The 18,741-nt window shown below is 36.5% G+C and overlaps 1 protein-coding gene across 1 annotated transcript in view; it reads right to left on the minus strand.

Moving 5' to 3' along the window:
- GUCY1A1 (guanylate cyclase 1 soluble subunit alpha 1) overlaps positions 1-18,741 on the minus strand; it is a 35,844-nt gene continuing 17,103 nt past the window's right edge. The window contains exons 2-9 of the mRNA XM_082281242.1: positions 13,638-14,053; positions 10,606-10,667; positions 8,978-9,036; positions 7,455-8,164; positions 5,533-6,018; positions 4,881-5,024; positions 2,866-3,020; positions 1-924 (exon numbers count right to left, since the gene is read on the minus strand). Coding sequence (XP_082137368.1) covers positions 723-924; positions 2,866-3,020; positions 4,881-5,024; positions 5,533-6,018; positions 7,455-8,164; positions 8,978-9,036; positions 10,606-10,667; positions 13,638-13,886 — 2,067 coding nt within the window. The 5' untranslated portion in view covers positions 13,887-14,053 and the 3' untranslated portion in view covers positions 1-722. The remainder of the gene's footprint in view (positions 925-2,865; positions 3,021-4,880; positions 5,025-5,532; positions 6,019-7,454; positions 8,165-8,977; positions 9,037-10,605; positions 10,668-13,637; positions 14,054-18,741) is intronic.

An 18,741-nucleotide genomic window follows, 5' to 3' on the forward strand; every position in this document is an offset into this window, starting at 1 on the left:
TATTATTTTTAAGTATTTTAAAAACCCTTAGAACTAAAATAGTTTGATGATTACAGAGATATTAGTATGTGATTATACAGTGTTTTAATCTATATTCATTTTATACACAATGTTCATGAAACAGTAAGCAGCAACTCTGCTATGCATGTGTATCAGCTACAATCAGCAGCCTGATCCAGAAAATGCTGAGCACCCTCATATTTTGACCAGTCAATGTGAGAAGATGGTCAGCAGCTTCTAGGATGGGGCCCAAATGATGCACTGGAAGGAGTATGTGATGGCAATGACAATATTTTAATGGACATTTTCTTATGGAATCTCTAAGAAAATTTTTATAGTCATTGATAAGCACCAGCTCACAACACTGCATGTGGCTGCATCACTTGCACATTACATTTCCTGACAAACTGCATATACAATACATCTAGAATTCTCAGTATAGAGAGAACTGTAGCACTTACAAATTACCACAGGGAAAATACAGTTTATAGTAGCATTTCCAACAGTGACATTGCAACATTACTTTAGCGACTATGTTCCTTATGCAAAGGAAAAATAAAAAGTAGTCAGTGACATACTTCCTGAAATTTTAATACTGGCTTTCAGGTGTTAACAATCTAAAGTGCTTTCATGTTTCATACAGTTTTAAAAATTTTCAATTTATACAAAAAAAAAAATCCAAATATTTATAAATTTATTCTATACATTTGTGAATGAACAATTTAGTCTATTCCTGTTTCCTCACCGAAAAAATTTGCATTGCCATCTCCCAAATCTCGCTTTTGAAACCAAGTCTGTGAGTTTGTTCCTTGAATATAAGCATCCAGAAAATAGCAAATTCCAGGGATATCACTGGGAAAATTTGGTGGAAGCTCCTCTCTTGAGCGTGGTGTGAACACAAAACCTGGGTATTCCTTTAACAACCTAGAACAAAAATGAATCAGTCACTAATAAGTGCAGATATTCAATAATTCTTCATGAATGCCAGGGAGACTCCAATTCAATTTTTATAGTTATTTACTGAAAATATAAAAAATAATGTTTACTTGGTAACCTTGATAACCTATAAACTTATGCGTCACTGCAAATAGCAGAATCGCCTCTTTTTTTGTCTTGTCAATGTTTTGCAAGTAGGTGCTATGTTTGTTGTAAATATTTTCAAAAATTATTTAGTGCTGAAAGCTAGCTCATATCTGCACATCAAATGCACCATAATTAATGCTTCATAGAATGGAATACTGTCAACCTTATTAATTAAACTATTCAGACCCTCTTACCAATTCTAATATTACTTCCTTTTTCACAGATTGAAACAGAGAGTGCTAATTTGTAGGGATAAATATTGATAACTTGTATCTAAGTTTTCAAACAATTACTGCAATATACAGGAGTTGTGCAAGGTACCATAATGTTATCAGTGTGTCTTTAGAATTGGTGAATGAATCAAAACTTAAAAAACACCAAAAAGGAGGTTAACACCTCATTCACTCAGAAAAAAAAAGAAACTCCACAACAACAACAGTTGATCTGTTAATCAAATTGCCTATTTTCTAGGGGTATCATTCAAAATGATTTTCCATATGAATGGAATGGAAAAACAGTCAGTGTTGGCCAGCACTGCTATGTTGACATACATAAGCACTGGCAATGCTAATGCTCTCTTTGTGTTTTCAGAGTGCACGATCAAAAGGGTTACTTTCTGTGTGCTCTAATACCTGTGCTACTTTTTCTAAATCACCTATCCAAGATCATCTAAAGCTTGGCACCCTGTATGTCACATAACACATGCTGCAGGGGATGTCAGGATCCTGTGCCAAATGCTCTGCCTGATGTTGAATGCAGAACCTTGCCACAAGGCATTATAAGATACTACAAGCTGAGTAGGAACAACAGACTACAGTCCAGGCTACAGTGAAGGTAGCAGAGTTTCCTTAAAAGATAAAAAAAATTTATAATTTTGCTTATTTTACCCAGCCAGCCATATCACTTCCTTCTAGTAGATTCACTCTTTACAGTACATTCTTACAGAATTTTTGGAAGAAACAATAATGTCTGTCAGCTGAGTGACATAAAATTCAGACCTGGACCTGGAGTTCAGATGTCGACTGTTGTTACCATCACATTCAAACAGTTTCCTATTGTCTTGCCTGGCATCTACAAGACACGATTACTTGGCCATTACTTGCAACATGATTTGCAAGGTGATTTTGAAGTACAATTAAACAGACAATATAAAGAGAGTGTTAGGTTTGAAGGACAAAGGAAAGATGCTGTATTTCCCATGGAAGGGCCTGCCAGCTGTCTGCATAATCATGGACTACATGTTACTAAAAATACCTGATCTGAGTTCCGTACTAACAGATCTAAACTGAACTGAAAGACCTGTAGAAACTAAACACTGGTGTTTCTGATTCATTGCAATCTATTCAGTCATCCTTCCTAACCAAAGGAGAATGAAGATGTGTAGGGTGATGTTTAACCATTCTCCAGTGAGGTTGTTGTTTTCAAGGGCACCTACAGCCAGTTTGGCATGCAGTTCACCATGAAAGCTTGAAGAGCAAGCTATATGAGAGAAGAAGGAAGAAAAAGCAAGATATATACAGCTGTGGTGTAAGAGGCAAAGTTGGCCCAGATGGTCAATGTCTGAAAAACAAGAATCAGTTGTTCTGTTTCACCTTTTTTCTTGCTGCTGCTGGTTGAAGTCTGACTATTAATAACTGTGGCGCATTCATGAGGAGTCAGATAAAAAGAAAAAATGGAAAATATGTAGCAGTACTTCAAGGAAAAACAAAAAACAACGGGAAGATAATAGACTACTACAGTAACTACTGCAGGTGGACATTTTACATACATTGAGCACTGTACCTGTAAGTTGTTGGGCTGACATTTATTTTTCTAGGTATACTGCAAGACTCAAACTTATTGGCAAGGGTTACATTATTTCCAAAAAGGCAATAACGAGGCATTTTAACCCCAACAACTCCAGCAAAGACGGATCCAGAATGAAGGCCAATACGCATCTTTAAACAAAAGAAAGAAAACAGCATTAATAGGTTAAATAGAATTATTAAAGTCAATCTTATAAATTATTCTTCAATTAAAAAAAAAAAAAGAAAGCAAGCAAGCTACTAAAATAAACGGAGCTAGCAGAGCCTCCTTAAAATATCTGTACTCTGGTCATTACTGCTCATGGAGAGGGAACTAGCTGAAGTTTATCTTGCATTGCATTTTTAGTAAGTAATCCTACCATATCAAAATATGATTGTGAACTGCTGTGAACTTAGCTCATACTCAGATTTTTGACTCTTACTTAGCTGATGCTGCTTTCTGTGGTTCTTTTTGGTGGTTTTTTTTTTGAGGTGTGTTCTTTCTCTCATGTGTATTACACAAGTGTAGAGATGTTTTCTTCAGAATAGCATTCTGACACAATAATGGCACGATGTCAGAAAGCTTGTACGTCTACTGTGCGTGCTACTCTTTACATATCCAGAGAGTATCATACCATTATGAAGAAGTTACAATTTCTAACTTTGAGTGTAAAAGCAGAAAAATCTGCAACAAGACCAAAATTCACCAACACAGTAAAGATGGCTGAAATATGTTCATGGAAATATAAGTCTGATTCAAAGTATGTCATTTGTGGTCACACCTTTTTTTTTCTTTGACAATTGATACGTAAAATGGCAGAAGAATGTGTGACAAATTTATTGATTTGATTAGTAATAATAATAATAGCCAATGATTTCATGAAGCATTTAATTAAAAGAGATGCATGCTTTCATTAAAAATAGATAGTTTCCGTCTAAGAAGCCTCTGTTAGGTACACAATACAACTTTTTTCTCCTTATTTTAAAATTAATTTTAAAAATGTAGTAGTAGCATTTGCATGTAAATGATAAACTTGTTATAATATTGTCAGGATGTTTCCAGATTTTTTAAGTGTAACTTAATTTGATACTGCAAAATACAAAAAGAAAAACATTTATTTATAATACAATACTGCTGTTCTCTGTGATAAATGTGGAGCATATAATCCTCTTAATAACCATTTTCTTTGTCTTGGAATACAGATATTCCTTTATCTAAAATTAAAAAAAAAAAAGCATTAAGCTTTCTGGAAGAACAAATGAATAGATAAATGTTAAAAATGAGCAAATGGAAGACATAATGAATTGAGACACCACTATTAAAAATACCAGTACGTCATTCCAGGCCATTTGAACTTAGCTGAAAGTCCACATCATTTTTCATGCATACAGGCCTTTCTTTTTCCTTCTCAGTGAGAGATAATCCTACATGAAAATTTCAGTACATGTGTAAATTCCCATTGAAAGGAAGCCATAAATATAATTACCACTGAACTTAACAGTTGCTTTGACAGCATTAACACCATCATCTTATGGTGGTTCAGTATCTGACTGTAAAACAAGAACAGCAATGGAATCCTTTAAAGATGCGTCAATTACTACAATCAGAACGTCTTTGGGCATTCATATTCATAGCTTCTGCGTCAAAAGACTTGGAAGATTTGGAAAGAGGATTAGTCATTTCCTTAGAAAAGAGAATATTCCATGACACCGACAGATTTATTGCTACTGAGACAAAAACTGCAGCGTGTCAGATTGCACCTATTGACTTCACTGCATTTGTCTTTTGGGTTGATTTTCAGATCTCTATTTCATCTTTACCGCTCCGCAAAACTCTCATCCACAGAACTGAAAAGGTCAGCTTCTCCAGCCACCGTCACTTGATTCCCCAAATTAATGGGGAGTCTGAGTTAACGCAATGATGTGAAATTTCTTTGAGACAAAATCCCAGAAAGCAATTAAACAAACAAAAATGCTCACTTTAACCAAATAAAATACAATAAAATATATGACCTTGATAGGCTCTCCATGGGGAGACACCACCTCGTCTGACAGTTCCATCATCTTAAGGGCCATCAGTGCTATCTGAACAGCATGTGTTTCACTTTCTTTGTGTAAGCCTCCAGCAACACAGTAGGCATCTCCAATAGTCTCAACCTAAAACAGGCATACATATTTCTTACTGTTAAACTGTTTGAAAAATATAAAAGAACAGCCAATATATCTTCAGTACTAGTTGCAGCTACATACAATTCTCGACCAAGTCTTATTTTCCCTGCAAAATTATTTAAGAACTGGACAAATCTTGCAGTATCATGCAAAAGGAAAAATTGCACAATTTATATTTATTGCTGGGCATAATTCTAAAATACTTTTCCTTTTTCATTTACTGTCAGGCACCCATAGCTACATTAAACACCTATTTACTCCAGAGTCACAGCACTGTCATTGAACTTAATTTTTAAAATTAACTTTTAAGTTTTGACAGGTTTCTCTCTTGGCTGAATGAAAAATTGTTCATGCTGATTTTTGTTTTATGATTTTTCTTTCATTTAAAAAAGGTTTATGGCAAAATAATTTTTTGACCTCTATTATCTGCTGTCTCATTTAGTCTTAATTTCCTTCCCTGCCCCAGAATCCCATAGAAAAGCAATGAATTGTGTACCTTGTAGACATCCAGTTCTCCACATTGGTAATCAAAGCGAGTATAAAGCTCATTAAGCATGGTGATAACCTGCATAGGTGAGCATTGGGAACAGATGGCAGTGAACCCAACAATGTCAGAAAAAAGCATTGTGACATTATTAAATTTCTTGGCTTGTACAACTTGTCCCTGCCACAGCTGCTGAGCAACCTCTCCAGGAAAAATTGAAAACAGAAGATCTACAGTCTTCTTCTTCTCTTCTTCAAGTGCTTGATGAGCCTGCTCAAGGGTTGCTTTTAGCTTTCCTAACCTCTTCTTCAGTCCATCCTGGGCTCTAGCCTGCTCTCCTATCAGAACAACATCTCTTAAAGCATTGTGAATGGGAATATCAGAGAGGTACAATCCACGTCCTGTAAAATCTTCTAGTCTATCCACACAGGGGGATCCCAAGAATAGAATGGCACTGGATTCAAAAATATAGATCATTTGGCCTTTAAGGTCCATTACCTGAAACAGTTAAAGAAACAAGAATTCATGCAACACATGCATGGTGATGATTTAAAAGCAAGAAGTTTTAGAGAAAATACATTTTGCTAAAATGTAAGAAAATCAAGACTGGTTCATAGTCCTTACATTTTCATTTAGTTGCTTAGAGAAAGCATGGGGTGCTGAATCACAGAGCCACCAAATAAGTTCATTTTTATTCAGCCCTCTGGTACAAAAGGACCCCCAACTTAAGGATAAACACCTAGCTGTGTTTATCTTAGGGAGAAAAGAAAACCAAAAAGAATAATTCTGTGCATTTTCAGCAATTGATAAAATGTGTGACTACAGTGGCCTATGATTTTCTACTAATAACTAGTTCATGCATCACTTTCTCCACAAGATAAAGTGGGAAAATCTGCTTAAGTTTTATCATAGGGTGTTCAGTACTCACTGCAATTTAAAATTAAAGGCATAAATGTCAGAAATATCCAATTTTAATGGTCTAACAAGGAAAATATTTTGTGTTTTTATATCCCTTCTGTAGTCTGTTGTGTAATGTGTAAGGTGCTGCAGAGCTTAGCTTAACATGGCTTTGAAAGACCACTCTTGCAATAAAATCTGTTCCCTACTACCAGACGTTTGCATATGCAAGTATATGTAAAATCAAAGCCAAGTCTACTACCCCTTGTAATCATTCTATGCAGAAATGGATCTGCAATGAAGTAGCTACAGTTTTTAATAGTAGCTACATTAGTAACTGGGTAAAAGAGACCATTCTTCATTTAAGTTTTTGGAGAGTTGAGTCTGAACTGGTAACTCATCCTAGAGTGCCTCAGGTGTATATAAGCTGGAATTCAGCTGGGACCAGGAACAAATAAAAACAGTCACTGAATACTCAGTGTTTTTTACTGTCCCAGGTCATTTGTCACACACCCAGCTTCAGCAAAGATAGTTGTAATCCCATCAGCTGAAACTAAGTGGAACCTTTGGTGATCGTATCTCATGAAAACATCACAGTATCAAAGATACCAACATAGCAAAGGCTGAATGATCACAGAAAACATCAATTTCTTTCCCCCAAATCCCTATAGCTGTTTCCAGATTACTCAGGGGTGTTTTGTTAAAGCTATACCTGCCACTGTCCCTGTGCTGGAGATGCCCTTATTCTCAGCAGCATGGCATATCACTGGCTTTATCTCAGTATTTCAAATTATTAAAATAAAATCAAATTTTCAGTCAGATTTTACTTGTGTAAAAGTCCTAAAGCAAAATTTTGACTGAACATAGGCTTCAGAATCTGAATTACATTTGAGTACCCTAATTAAATCATTATTATACAGTTGTATCAGATGTTCAGAGGTAGAAAATGCAAAATGCACCATGTTTTGTGGCTATTTTAACTCCATCTGAAGAAAACAAATTCCTCATAGATGTAATGGTGATAAAAAGTCTCTTACCATGGACGGTTTCATATCAGTATTATCCCATCTTCTAACTCGTACAGTAAACTGCATATTTAGCATTGTCATTATTGCACTAAAAGTGCAGCTTACTTTGGGGGTAAGAATTTCGAAATACTCTTCAAAATTGGGCTTAGCTTGAAATTCTCTCCTGGTCAAAAGTCTTCTTATCCCATTTCCAATTTGAAGAACTGACATATCCTTGTCAAACATAAAATGAAATGGGAAAGTCTTACAGAACATAGAGGCAGGAATCACAAGTGAAGACTGTGGTTTACATGGAGATAAGGACGGTTTTGCACTTTTGACTTGTATAGAATACAGCAAATAAGGCTGATTAGCAAACTCAGTGCAGTCGTTATGGAAACAAGGAGGCATGAGCATCACTTCCACCTCAGTTTCATACAAAATATGAGCTGCTGCTTTAATGATACCAGGTAGAATAAGACTTGTGATTTTCTTAGGAAAGAAATAATAAACATTTAAGAAGTCCTGATCTTTCTCCAGGCATAATATGGAGGCATCTTCAAGTCTGTCCTTTTTTCCTGCTTCTTGGCTGTGGCCACTCTGCTTCAGCAGAGTAGTGAAACTATTCAAGAAGTCCTTAAGGGTCCCTCCAATAACCCCTAATATGTGTTCATCCTCTTCATAGCATATTTTGAATAGCTCTTCACCAAGAGATTCCCGTAGAGATTCCACGGGAACACCTGCACGGAACCACATTTTAGTCAGAACTGCACTCATGATCCAGAATCACAGGCCATTTTTTCATCCACATTTTTTTCATCCTAGGCCAAAGCAAACTATCAATATCCTTCCCTGATCCAGCATTGACACCCAAGGGCATTCTCATTTAGGAATCCTGGAATCAAGGCCTGGAAATGGGGGGACAATTTGCTGTAGTTTAGAAAGATCCACGATTCGGTGTTCTTTGTAGAGATGTAGACAAAACAAATGCAAGTTTTGGCACAAGATTTAACTCAACTCCCTTAGACTGATATAAAGGAGTAAAATAAGAATTTTAAAAATTAACATAAGAATAAAATAGGATCTGTAGATATAAGTACTATGCCTGATCCAGTACATTGAATGACCCTAGGAATATTCTGGAGCACTGAGGCCAATTGGCACCGAATGGCTTACAACTTCCCTAGTAAATTTGTTTTAACTGGATAGCTTCATGCAAACCGACTGTTGGGAATGTTCCAATTCCCCAGCTGTTACTGGGAATCCTTTGAAAAAGTATTGTCTCTCACAGCCCAACTATGTGCCTGGACCAGTTTAACAGTTTAAGTGTACAGAAGACCATATTTCAGTTGCAGAAAAGGCTAATTTACTATAACAGATGTTACATATTACAAATTACAGAGTTCTCTTCTGACACGCAACAGTCCTTCAGAATATGAAGTAACATATTAGTAACAAGACTAATTTATCTAAAGTATATTACTTTCTATATATATATAGCATATATAATCTATTTATTTATTTTTATATATTATTCAACAAGCTTACATTACCTGCTGCATTAGCATGATCACTGATTATTTTTTCAAAATCTTCTCTATCAGCAGTTTTTCTGCAAAGATTATAAAAATATAAATAAAACCCCTAAATACTTACAATAGAAGTGGTAAAAATAGTAAGTACAGAAGTTACCTACCTTGTCTTTAAAGTGTTATTATTATTAATTCAAAAGGGGGTCTTGGTAGGATCTTAGATTATCCTGTGCATTTCTGGTAAATTAAAGCTTTGGTGGGCTGAGCTCAAATTATGGATTTAGGCCAAATGCTATTGCATGTAACAGTCCTGTTCTTTGTTTGGTTTGTGTTTTTTTCTTGAAGCCAAAACCATATTTCCTAACATATTGTATAATATAATTGGGATTTATATTCAAGCATTCTTTGGAATTACATTGCATTTAATTTAAAAGAGGTGCGAATGTATTTCTGCTTTGAGAGGAAATACCAATAACAACTATTAACTTCAAAATTACTTTTTCATTGGTAGTATCACAGATATTTGACACAAACCTGCAGCTCCGAGTTCTCTGAGGACAATAAATGTCAACCTGAATGTTTGACTCACAGTTATGAGAATGACATATAGCTTAGATTATTAGATTTATTGCTTCATATAAGCAATAATCTCCTAATACATGCTGTCTGAATTTCATCACTTGGAATACCATAGGTATATTTATATGCAAAAGCAATACAGACATTTAGATTTGTTTTACATTTGTATTATTGCCTCATTCCGAATATCACAGTAATTTTTTCTTTTCAAGTAATACTCCAGGGAAGGAACACATAATTAAAGAATGGGAAAACACTCATAGCAATAAGCCAGTCAGCAACTGCAAAGCACATCTGACCCGCTATCTTTGGTTCAGTCAATGCATGTAAAGTGCTTTAAAAATATCAAGTATAATTTAAAAGATACACTGCAATTATCTATTCTTACCATGGTGAGCAACAGTGTAGTTTCCAACTTGATTATTTTTCTTCACTTCAGAAAGCAGATTTAAATGGATGGGCTTATTTTTTCAGATGCATTCAATAAAGTGAATCCTCAGTGTATCATGAGATGCTAAGAAATTCTCACTCCCCACAAGGCTCAAATGATTAATATTGGAATAGTACTAAGAAGTGCTGAAAATTGAGCTGAGTTCCTCAGAAACAGAAACCAGAAGCCAAGTAAGCTCAGGAAAACATCCATGTCAGTATCTATAGTGTATGAGTGTTCACTCATACAGTGTATCAGATTTTGTTTAATACTGATTGTATTTAAAACTCTTTTCCTGGGATCTTAGAAACAGTGGGCTAGATCCATATACAACCATATCTATCGTTCCATCTATGCCAAGCAGTCTCTGAGTTCCTCCAAAGTTCTTGCCTGTTTCCCTGTACAATTTGCCCATTAAGACAACTTTGTGAGTGATATAAATATTTGTGAATATTTTAAAATAAGCGAAATCATTACTAGCTTACATTACATGAAATATTACACACTAATTTGACAAGATAACTGAAAACAAATTCCAGAAGTCTTGATTCCCGGTCACCACCCCATTCCTAGTCCTTATGAACTATCTGAAAAACATTTTTGCAGTGAAGTTAGTTACAAACCCATTACACTTACATACCTGGTTTCTTTTATTCTGTGTTTTGCTAGGGTTCTCTGCAGTGCAAGATTTAGCCTTTCAAACTGGGGAAAAAAATACATATGTCATATGTACCTATGTCACTGATGAAAATTTAATCATGAGATAACATTTTTATACAAAGAATTACTTTTCCATCCTTGGGACTAATGACTTTTTTCAAGACACTATTGTTGTTAGAAACAGTATGTCACTTCTGTGGTTACAGGGTTTACTTTATGTTCATCTCTTCAGCTTCAGTCCTTCTATAATTAAGCCCCTCAGCTCATGTGCACCAGCAGTTGTGTATTTTAAATACAGTGATATTCTTTACTTCCAAGTTTTCAGATGGCAATAAAGACAGTGCTGCTAAGAAATAAGTATAACTAACACACCTTTCTATTATAACACATCTTCCCCCCAGAAAATACGCAGTACTATGAATACAAAATGCATAAAAAAAAATCTTTTCAGTTTAAGATAGATACTCCTAACAGAAAAAGCCGCTTATATTCTGCATTATGCCCAAAGCAAAACAGTTAAAAGTAAATCTTACAGCAAATAGCTTTTCTTGGAATATGAATAGTTGGACTTTTTCAGGGCAATTTCCCCATTTTCAGCGCAATTTTCTATTGTGTCAAGACAGAAATTGAAAAAGGTGACAGTTTCAAATGCAGCTATAAAAGATCAGTGTAACATTCTATGCCTCAGATTACCTGCTTTTATGTTTTCAAGACTATAGCATTTCAAGACAATGTTAGAACCATTCTTCTAAAGAAAAAGAATAATTTTGGCTGTGTATGCCACAACCCCAAATATCCTCCAGATGAAAATCTAGTCACTGTAGATATCCTTTGTAAAAGGATTATCTAATAAAGACATTTTAGAGCATAATGAGTATTTGCCTTAAATTACTTCAATCCCATGATTCCATATCCCTTCTGCAGCTCCTAACTAGAACAGATGGAACATTTTCTAAATATGCATATTTCAAATTTTTAGGGCCAGTAAAGCTGTCATATGTATGTAGTCTCTGATATTCAAAACCCAAACTTCCCACACAGACAGGGTCATAGAATAGTACTATACTGGCATGATAGAATTTGGCCATGAGGCTTCCTGTGGCCTGGCTTTTCTTTGGTTCTCGTTCCCTGAAGCAACAAGCAGCTTTTACTGCATCTTTTACTTTTTGTATTTTCAGGAGGAAAGTTTGCACAACTAAAGAAAAAATCATGTGAAAGCAAGGCAGTATATTCTGGAAATGTTTTCCATGCAAAAATCTAAAGTGAATTAGATATGTATAGGTATATATCTATCTATGCATATACAATATACCATACCATGTATATGAATACAACATAAATTACATCTGTGTAGAAACTGATACAGCAAGTGGAATGCCATTCAATTCATTACTTATATATGAGCAATGTTCTCTATATTTCTGTAAGGGAAGAAGAAAATAAAACAACAACAGGCACTACATTATATCTCAAATTTAATCAAAAAGTTGTGTGGATGCAGTGTCCTGGATTTCCATGCATAGCTCGCTGTTTCCATGAGAAGTTCATGAATCAATAGGGGTCATGATGCAGCCCTGTTTTGGAGCTTCCGGTAGGAAGGAAGATGATGTTACTCAATGGTGTTTAAGTAAGGTACTGTGAAGTATCTAAGCAATGAAAAATGTTTCTAAACAAGCAAAACCCTTTTATGGAAAACTAGGATTAGGAAGATGCTTATGGCTTTACCCCAAACCAGCATGAGAACATGGACAAAGTTCTAATAAATATGAGTAGAATAATTGTAAATAGCAGCAACAATAACTTTGAACTTAAATGGTTCCTAGGGTACATGGTCATAATATCATCACTTTGCCAAGCTTTTGTCCCAACTGATGAACTAGCCTATCATGATTATGTAATAGGTAACTGCATACATTTATACCACTCTTTAAAGAGAAAAAAAAATACTTGTTATTAAAATTCCCACCCACAACTATATACTAGAAAAGGAATACAGCAATCATGACACCCTGGAAAGGGTGCTTTGCCAGTTCAATTTTGGCTTAAAAGTTTTATTCTTTATAAATTCAAAGATCAGTTTAAAGGTTTAAAGGGATGAATTCCACCTGTGTAAGTGCAGCCAAGGTAAAAAGGGGTTTTCCAAAACTTAGTTACCTAGAGGTTTAGTAAATGGGTAATAGATGAAGAGCTGCATAACCATTATCTGCAAATAGATTTAACAAAACTCCAGCCCTTTAAGTAAGGTACACTGAATATCCAAGTAATGGAATTGTAATTAAATAACTATACAGGACTGACCATTTGCTATTGGTATTCCCAACATTTGTCAGTCAGTTCCTTCAAACTTTCCGCTGAATTTGAGACAAGGCCAAGAGTTGAATGTTATGGAGCTACATTTTTCATGTTCTTTTTACAGAGATAAACCATGGTATTCATCTCCACTCAAGCAAGCCTGCACTGGACCTGTTCTCAAGTTGAGCAGAGACATAAGAATATCTTTGTGGTAAACATGAACAGTAATGTTTTTAAAAATAGTATGACAGGAGGTTAGCATCATAGCAGATGGAAACAGCTATTTTAATTTTTTTGCGATAATGACTAATGCACTTAGCAGTTTGGATTCAGTTAAGTGAACTGATGAGATGACCACATAATTTACATAATTAGGTAACAAGGCAGAATTTCTATTACTATATCTCTGTGTAAAAAAATGCTACAGAAATAGCTGGATTTAAAAATTTAAAATTAAGAAGACCAGTAAAAGGTTACAAATACAAGGCAAAAATAGGGGAAATACAGTGGAAGGAATGGTATGTACAAAGTAGATTGTGGCAAAATTATATCCAGAAGGAACGGAAGTAGATTTAAACTATGGAGAACTATGTAAGACCAAAAACTCTGAAGTCAAAACAACTTTCTAAAGGCTTACATCTAAAGGCAGGCATAAAATGCTTTTTTAACATTTACAATTAAATGCTATTAAAGTCTTATTGTTGCGAAGTATCTATTTACCTCAGGAAAGATTAGTTTGCAGATGCTTTCAGTTAGTGTGTGCAGGTACACTCTACTTCTGCTTGTTTTCCGTTGTGGAAGGTTTCCTTGACCATCTTTTTCATGGACTTCTTTGCAGATGGGCAAAGCTGCTCTAGAGCTGTTTTCTGTGCAGTCCTTGTCATGTTCCTCAGTAATGTGACCTTGAGTCAGTAAGGAGAAAGGACATTCTCCTGTGATCTTCAAGTCTTTCAGTTTTGTACAGAACATACTGTACGAAGTCTCTCTCTTGAGATTAGAAGTACTTGGCTTTGTGTTTAATAGTTCTCTTCTGTTTACTAACAAGAGCAGAAGATGCCAGAATAATAGGTTGATAAGGCAACCACTGTGGAAGGTTATTGGTAGCTATAAATCACCACAGGAAAAAACTTGTGCCCCTACAAAACAAGAAAAAAAGAAAAAATTACAAACATTTATTTTCTCTTTTAAATTACCATGATGTGCCAGTTTTATCTTAAGTACACTAAAATAATGGCTTTTTGAGGACTTTGCTCAGGAAAGCACTTAAACTCATGTGCCATTTTGAGCATGTAATATCTACTGACTTCAGTGCTTCAGGTAACTCAAGTTGCATGCACAGTTAAGTTTTGTATGAGTTGGTATTAAAGTGATTAAGGCAGAGGACTTGTCTTATCTGACACATATTTAGTCACATTGATGGATGAGGTTTCTGAAAGAGTGGAATTCCAATGAGGAAAACTTTTAAATTCTTTATAAGTAGCTATTAAAAACTACCTCATATGGCACAATGAAACAGATTAGTTATAAGAATTCTTAGGTCTAAATTTACTTGATGTCCAAGATGTTCTTTATGTAATAGAGAAACGTATGACTGAAGTGTGTGCACTTCTTAAACAACAAACCATCCAAGACCAAAGGTTAGATTCTCTTGTAAAAACAATTGACTGGTGACAACTCACATCTTGGGAATTTGACTACACAACTGCAGTTGCTTGGAAACACCAAGGGATTTTTATGCTTTTGAAGGTGCTGTTTTCCAAACAACACATTAAAAAAACCAGCTGCACTTTTAATTTTAATAACGGTTCCATTTGTTACAGGGCCAAAGCCCAGCTAGAACTTAATCTGGCTACTGCTGTAAAACACAAAAAATGTTTTTACCAATTCATCAGCAACAAAAGGAGGGCCAAGGAGAATCTCCATCCTTTACTGGATGCAGAGGGAAACATAGTGACAAAGGATGAGGAAAAGGCTGAGGTACTTGGTGCCTTCTTTACCTCAGTCTTTAATAGCAAGAACAGTTGCCCTCAGGGTACTAAGGCCCTGTGTTGGAAGACAGAGACAGAGAGCAGAATGATGTCCCTATAAACCAGGAGAAAATGGTCCCTGACATGCTACACAACTTAAGGCACACAAGTCCATAGGACCAGATGGGGTTCACCCAAGGGTATGAAAGGAACTGGCAGAAGAGCTCACCAAATCATCTTCCATTGTTGACCAGCAGTCCTGACCAATTGGGGAGGTCCCAGTTCACAGGAGGTTAGTTAAGTTAACGTCCATCCATGACAAGTCAGAGGGAGGATACACCTTGACAGCCTGACTTCAGTCAGGCTCAGTCAGCCAGGGCAGGTCATGGAGCAGATCATCTTGAGTGCTATGACACAACACATGCAGGACAACCAGGGGATCAGGCACAGCCAGCACGGGTTTAGGAAAGGCAGGTCCTGCCTGACAAGTCTGGTCTCCTTCTATGACAAGGTGACATGCTTGGAGGATGAAGGAAAAGGACATCTACCTAGACCCAAATAAAGCCTCTGACGCCACTTCCCACAACATTCTGGAGAAACTGGCTGCTCATGGCTTGCACGAGCATACCCTTTGCCGGGCAAAGATCTGGCTGGATGGCCAGGCCCAGAGACTGTTGGTGAATGGAGTTCCATTCAGCTGGTAGCCAGTCACTAGCAGGGTTCCCAGGGCTCAGTACTGGGGCCAGCCCTGTTTAATATCTTTATCAATGACCTCGACAATCAATGACCATCAAGTGCACCCTCAGTCAGTTTGCAGGCAGCACAAAACTGCTGCAGATCTGCTGCAGAGGGATCTGGACAGGATGGATCTATGCACTGAGGCAAATGACAGGAGGTTCAACAAGACCAAGTGATGCTTCCTGCCCCTGGGTCACAACAGCCCCATGCAGTGCTACAGGCTGGAGAGAGCGACTGGAAAATTGCCTGGCAGAAAAGGACCAGGTACTGGGGGTGCTGGTCAACAGCCAGCTGAACATGAGCCAGTGTGTTCCCAGGTGGCCAAGAAGGCCAATGGCATTCTGGCCTGTATCAGCAATGGTGTGGCCAGCAGGACCAGGGCAGTGATTTTCCCCCTGTACTGGGCAGTGGTGAGGCTGCACCCTGAATCCTGTGTTCAGTTCTGGGCCCCCTACAAGAAGGACATTGAGGTTCTTGATCATGTCCAGAGAAGGGTCTGGGGTGCAAGTTTTATGAGGAGCAGCTGGGGAAGCTGGGTGTGTTCATCCTGAACAAAAGGAGACTCAGCAAAGACCTTACTGCTTCTACAACTGCCTGAAAGGAGGCTGTAGCAAGGTGAGGGTCAGTCTATTCTCTCAGGTAAGAAGTGACAAGATGAGCAGAAACAGCTTCCAGTTTTAGCAAGGGAGGTTTAGACTGATATTAAGAAAGATTTCTTCACAGAAAGGGTGCTCAAAAATTGGAACAGGCCGCCCAGGGAAGCAGTAGAATCATCATCCTTGGAGGTATTTAAAAGATGTGCAGATGTGGCACTTAGGGACACGGTTTAGTGAAGATGATTTACCTGAAATCTGAAAAAGGTTCATTTATTTCATTTTCTATTGACCGTATCTCATTGAATCAGATCCTCTCATCCTCATATAATACTCTTTAAAAATAATCCTCGAGAGCTTTTGGTGACTCTGGAAGCAGTATTACATTCTTCTCTCTGGAGATAACAACAACTATTTCTTTCAAAGGCACTACGGCTTTAATAAGCCTGTGCACTACACCATTTGTTTCTGCCCCTGAGACACCCCAAGGGCATTTGGGGTCACATGGCAACTGTATCAGGGTTAAAAATAACTAATTCTCTGATACAGGTTATCAGCTGCTGCTTTTGAAACAGCTGGAATGAATGGCACAGCAGAGCAGTGCTGCAGACACAGCACAAATGCCACGGATAAAAGGAGAAATAGGCAGGCGCCACTTTGATTGGACCTGCTACTGCAAAAAATATTTGGCAGCAAAGCCCCTTTTAAAGTATGCTGTAATACTGATGGTGTCAGGCCAGGTTCGAGGGGACATCTATCAAAATTACCGACTTATTTTAAGAATCAATAAACACAATGCTAAGAACAAGAGGCTGAAGAATGTTTAGATAACATTTTATATTTCTGATTTCAGTTTTTACTCAGAAACACATTTGTTTCTGCTGCATGGACATCAGTATGAATATGCTTCATTTTTTATTGCTGAATAACACTCTGTAGAGCAAATAAGGCAGTGAAAAATTTAAAGCAAGAACTATACTCCAAATACATAAATATACATAATACTTTATACTTGTTTTATATATATATATATATGTATAGATATTTTTATTCAGAAGCCACTACATACCCAATATTACTATACTAAGAAAGAAAAGCAGAAAAGAACCGTATTTTCTGTGGTTGGACTGATCTGTGTACTGAAGTAAACATACATATATATATGTACCATTGTCAAAGCTAAACTAAATTATGGCTCTGATGGATCTTACATATATACTCACATGCTCTGCTGGATTTGGGCCTTAAATTTCAAGATAAATTTTGAATTTATAAAATAACTACTAAAACTTCTTAAGTCAAGTATATCAGCACTTTGAAAGGAAAAAACTCTGAAATATATTTTGGTGAAAAAATTTAGAATTAAACATTTAAAACATCTCCCAGGGAATGCAACACTGCAATAGTATATGCTGCTATTTAAACACTCTTTAAAAAAGTTTTTCAGTGAAGAACGTAAGAGTGAATTAATGGCTGAATTAGATAACAACAAATATTTACTGCATTTGCACTGACCTAAGAACAAAGAAAGTGAATCACCCTCAGCAATTACCAATGGTTTTCATGGGTTTTCTGTTTCTTTGGTTTTTTTTTTTTTCCTGCTCATGAAACTATTTCTCTATTTTTAGAAAACAATAATCTGGAACTATTTGGGGTTCACTTCCATGCCAGTATATTGTATTTTAAATAAATTACATTTATTGTGATAGGAAAAATATCCAGGCATGTAGAATCAGTTCTGTAAAGGAAGTGATGGCATCATTTTACACCTGTAAAGTCTGTAGAAGCTGCCAAGTGGGAAGAAGATGGTCATGGGAAAAGACTTTTTCGGGGCAAAATGAGCACTGATGTGAAGATCCCCGAGTTGACAAAGCTGCTGGACATGCAGCTACTGTGTCTGCAGCTTCTTTTTGTGATGCCATCCTTTGCGCTGCAGGACACCTACATTCAGCCTCTTCCTGCCCTGGTGGGGACTGGAATCTTTGCCCTTGATCTGAACATGACCCTGGGCTCCTGCCAGTTGCTATTTATGAACACATTATCATTGATTTCAAGAACATGGGTATCCATGATGTTTCTAGCAATAATGCTGTTGTACAAAGCCAGTATCAGATCTTTAAAGTCAAAATAATGAAGACACAGTTCCTAAAGAAAGTTTTCTGAAGAACCATTTTCTAAGAATCCTGAAGTTCTTGTTTTCTCAGAGACAAACTGTATGGTTCTTTGATAACAGAGATCACAATTCAAAACCATTATCAATTTGACAGGTATAACAATTTTCAAGCAGTGGTCAGTTCAAAACTCTTCCTGACCTCTGCAAGGATAAAACCCCCCAAATCACATCTGCAAATTAACAAAGTGGATAACCTAATTCCATGACACTTCAGAGGATTCAAATACTGAAAAAGAAAAAACCCTCTCTGCATAGACTAGGTCTTCCTTTATTAAAACATCAAGTTTGCATCTGGTATCCTAAGAGCATCTTGCACTTAATTTAAGTAATATTCAGAAAAAAAATCTGTTGTG

The sequence above is a fragment of the Coloeus monedula genome, assembly GCF_965178545.1.
Source record: "Coloeus monedula genome assembly, chromosome: 5".
Lineage (NCBI taxonomy): Eukaryota > Metazoa > Chordata > Aves > Passeriformes > Corvidae > Coloeus > Coloeus monedula.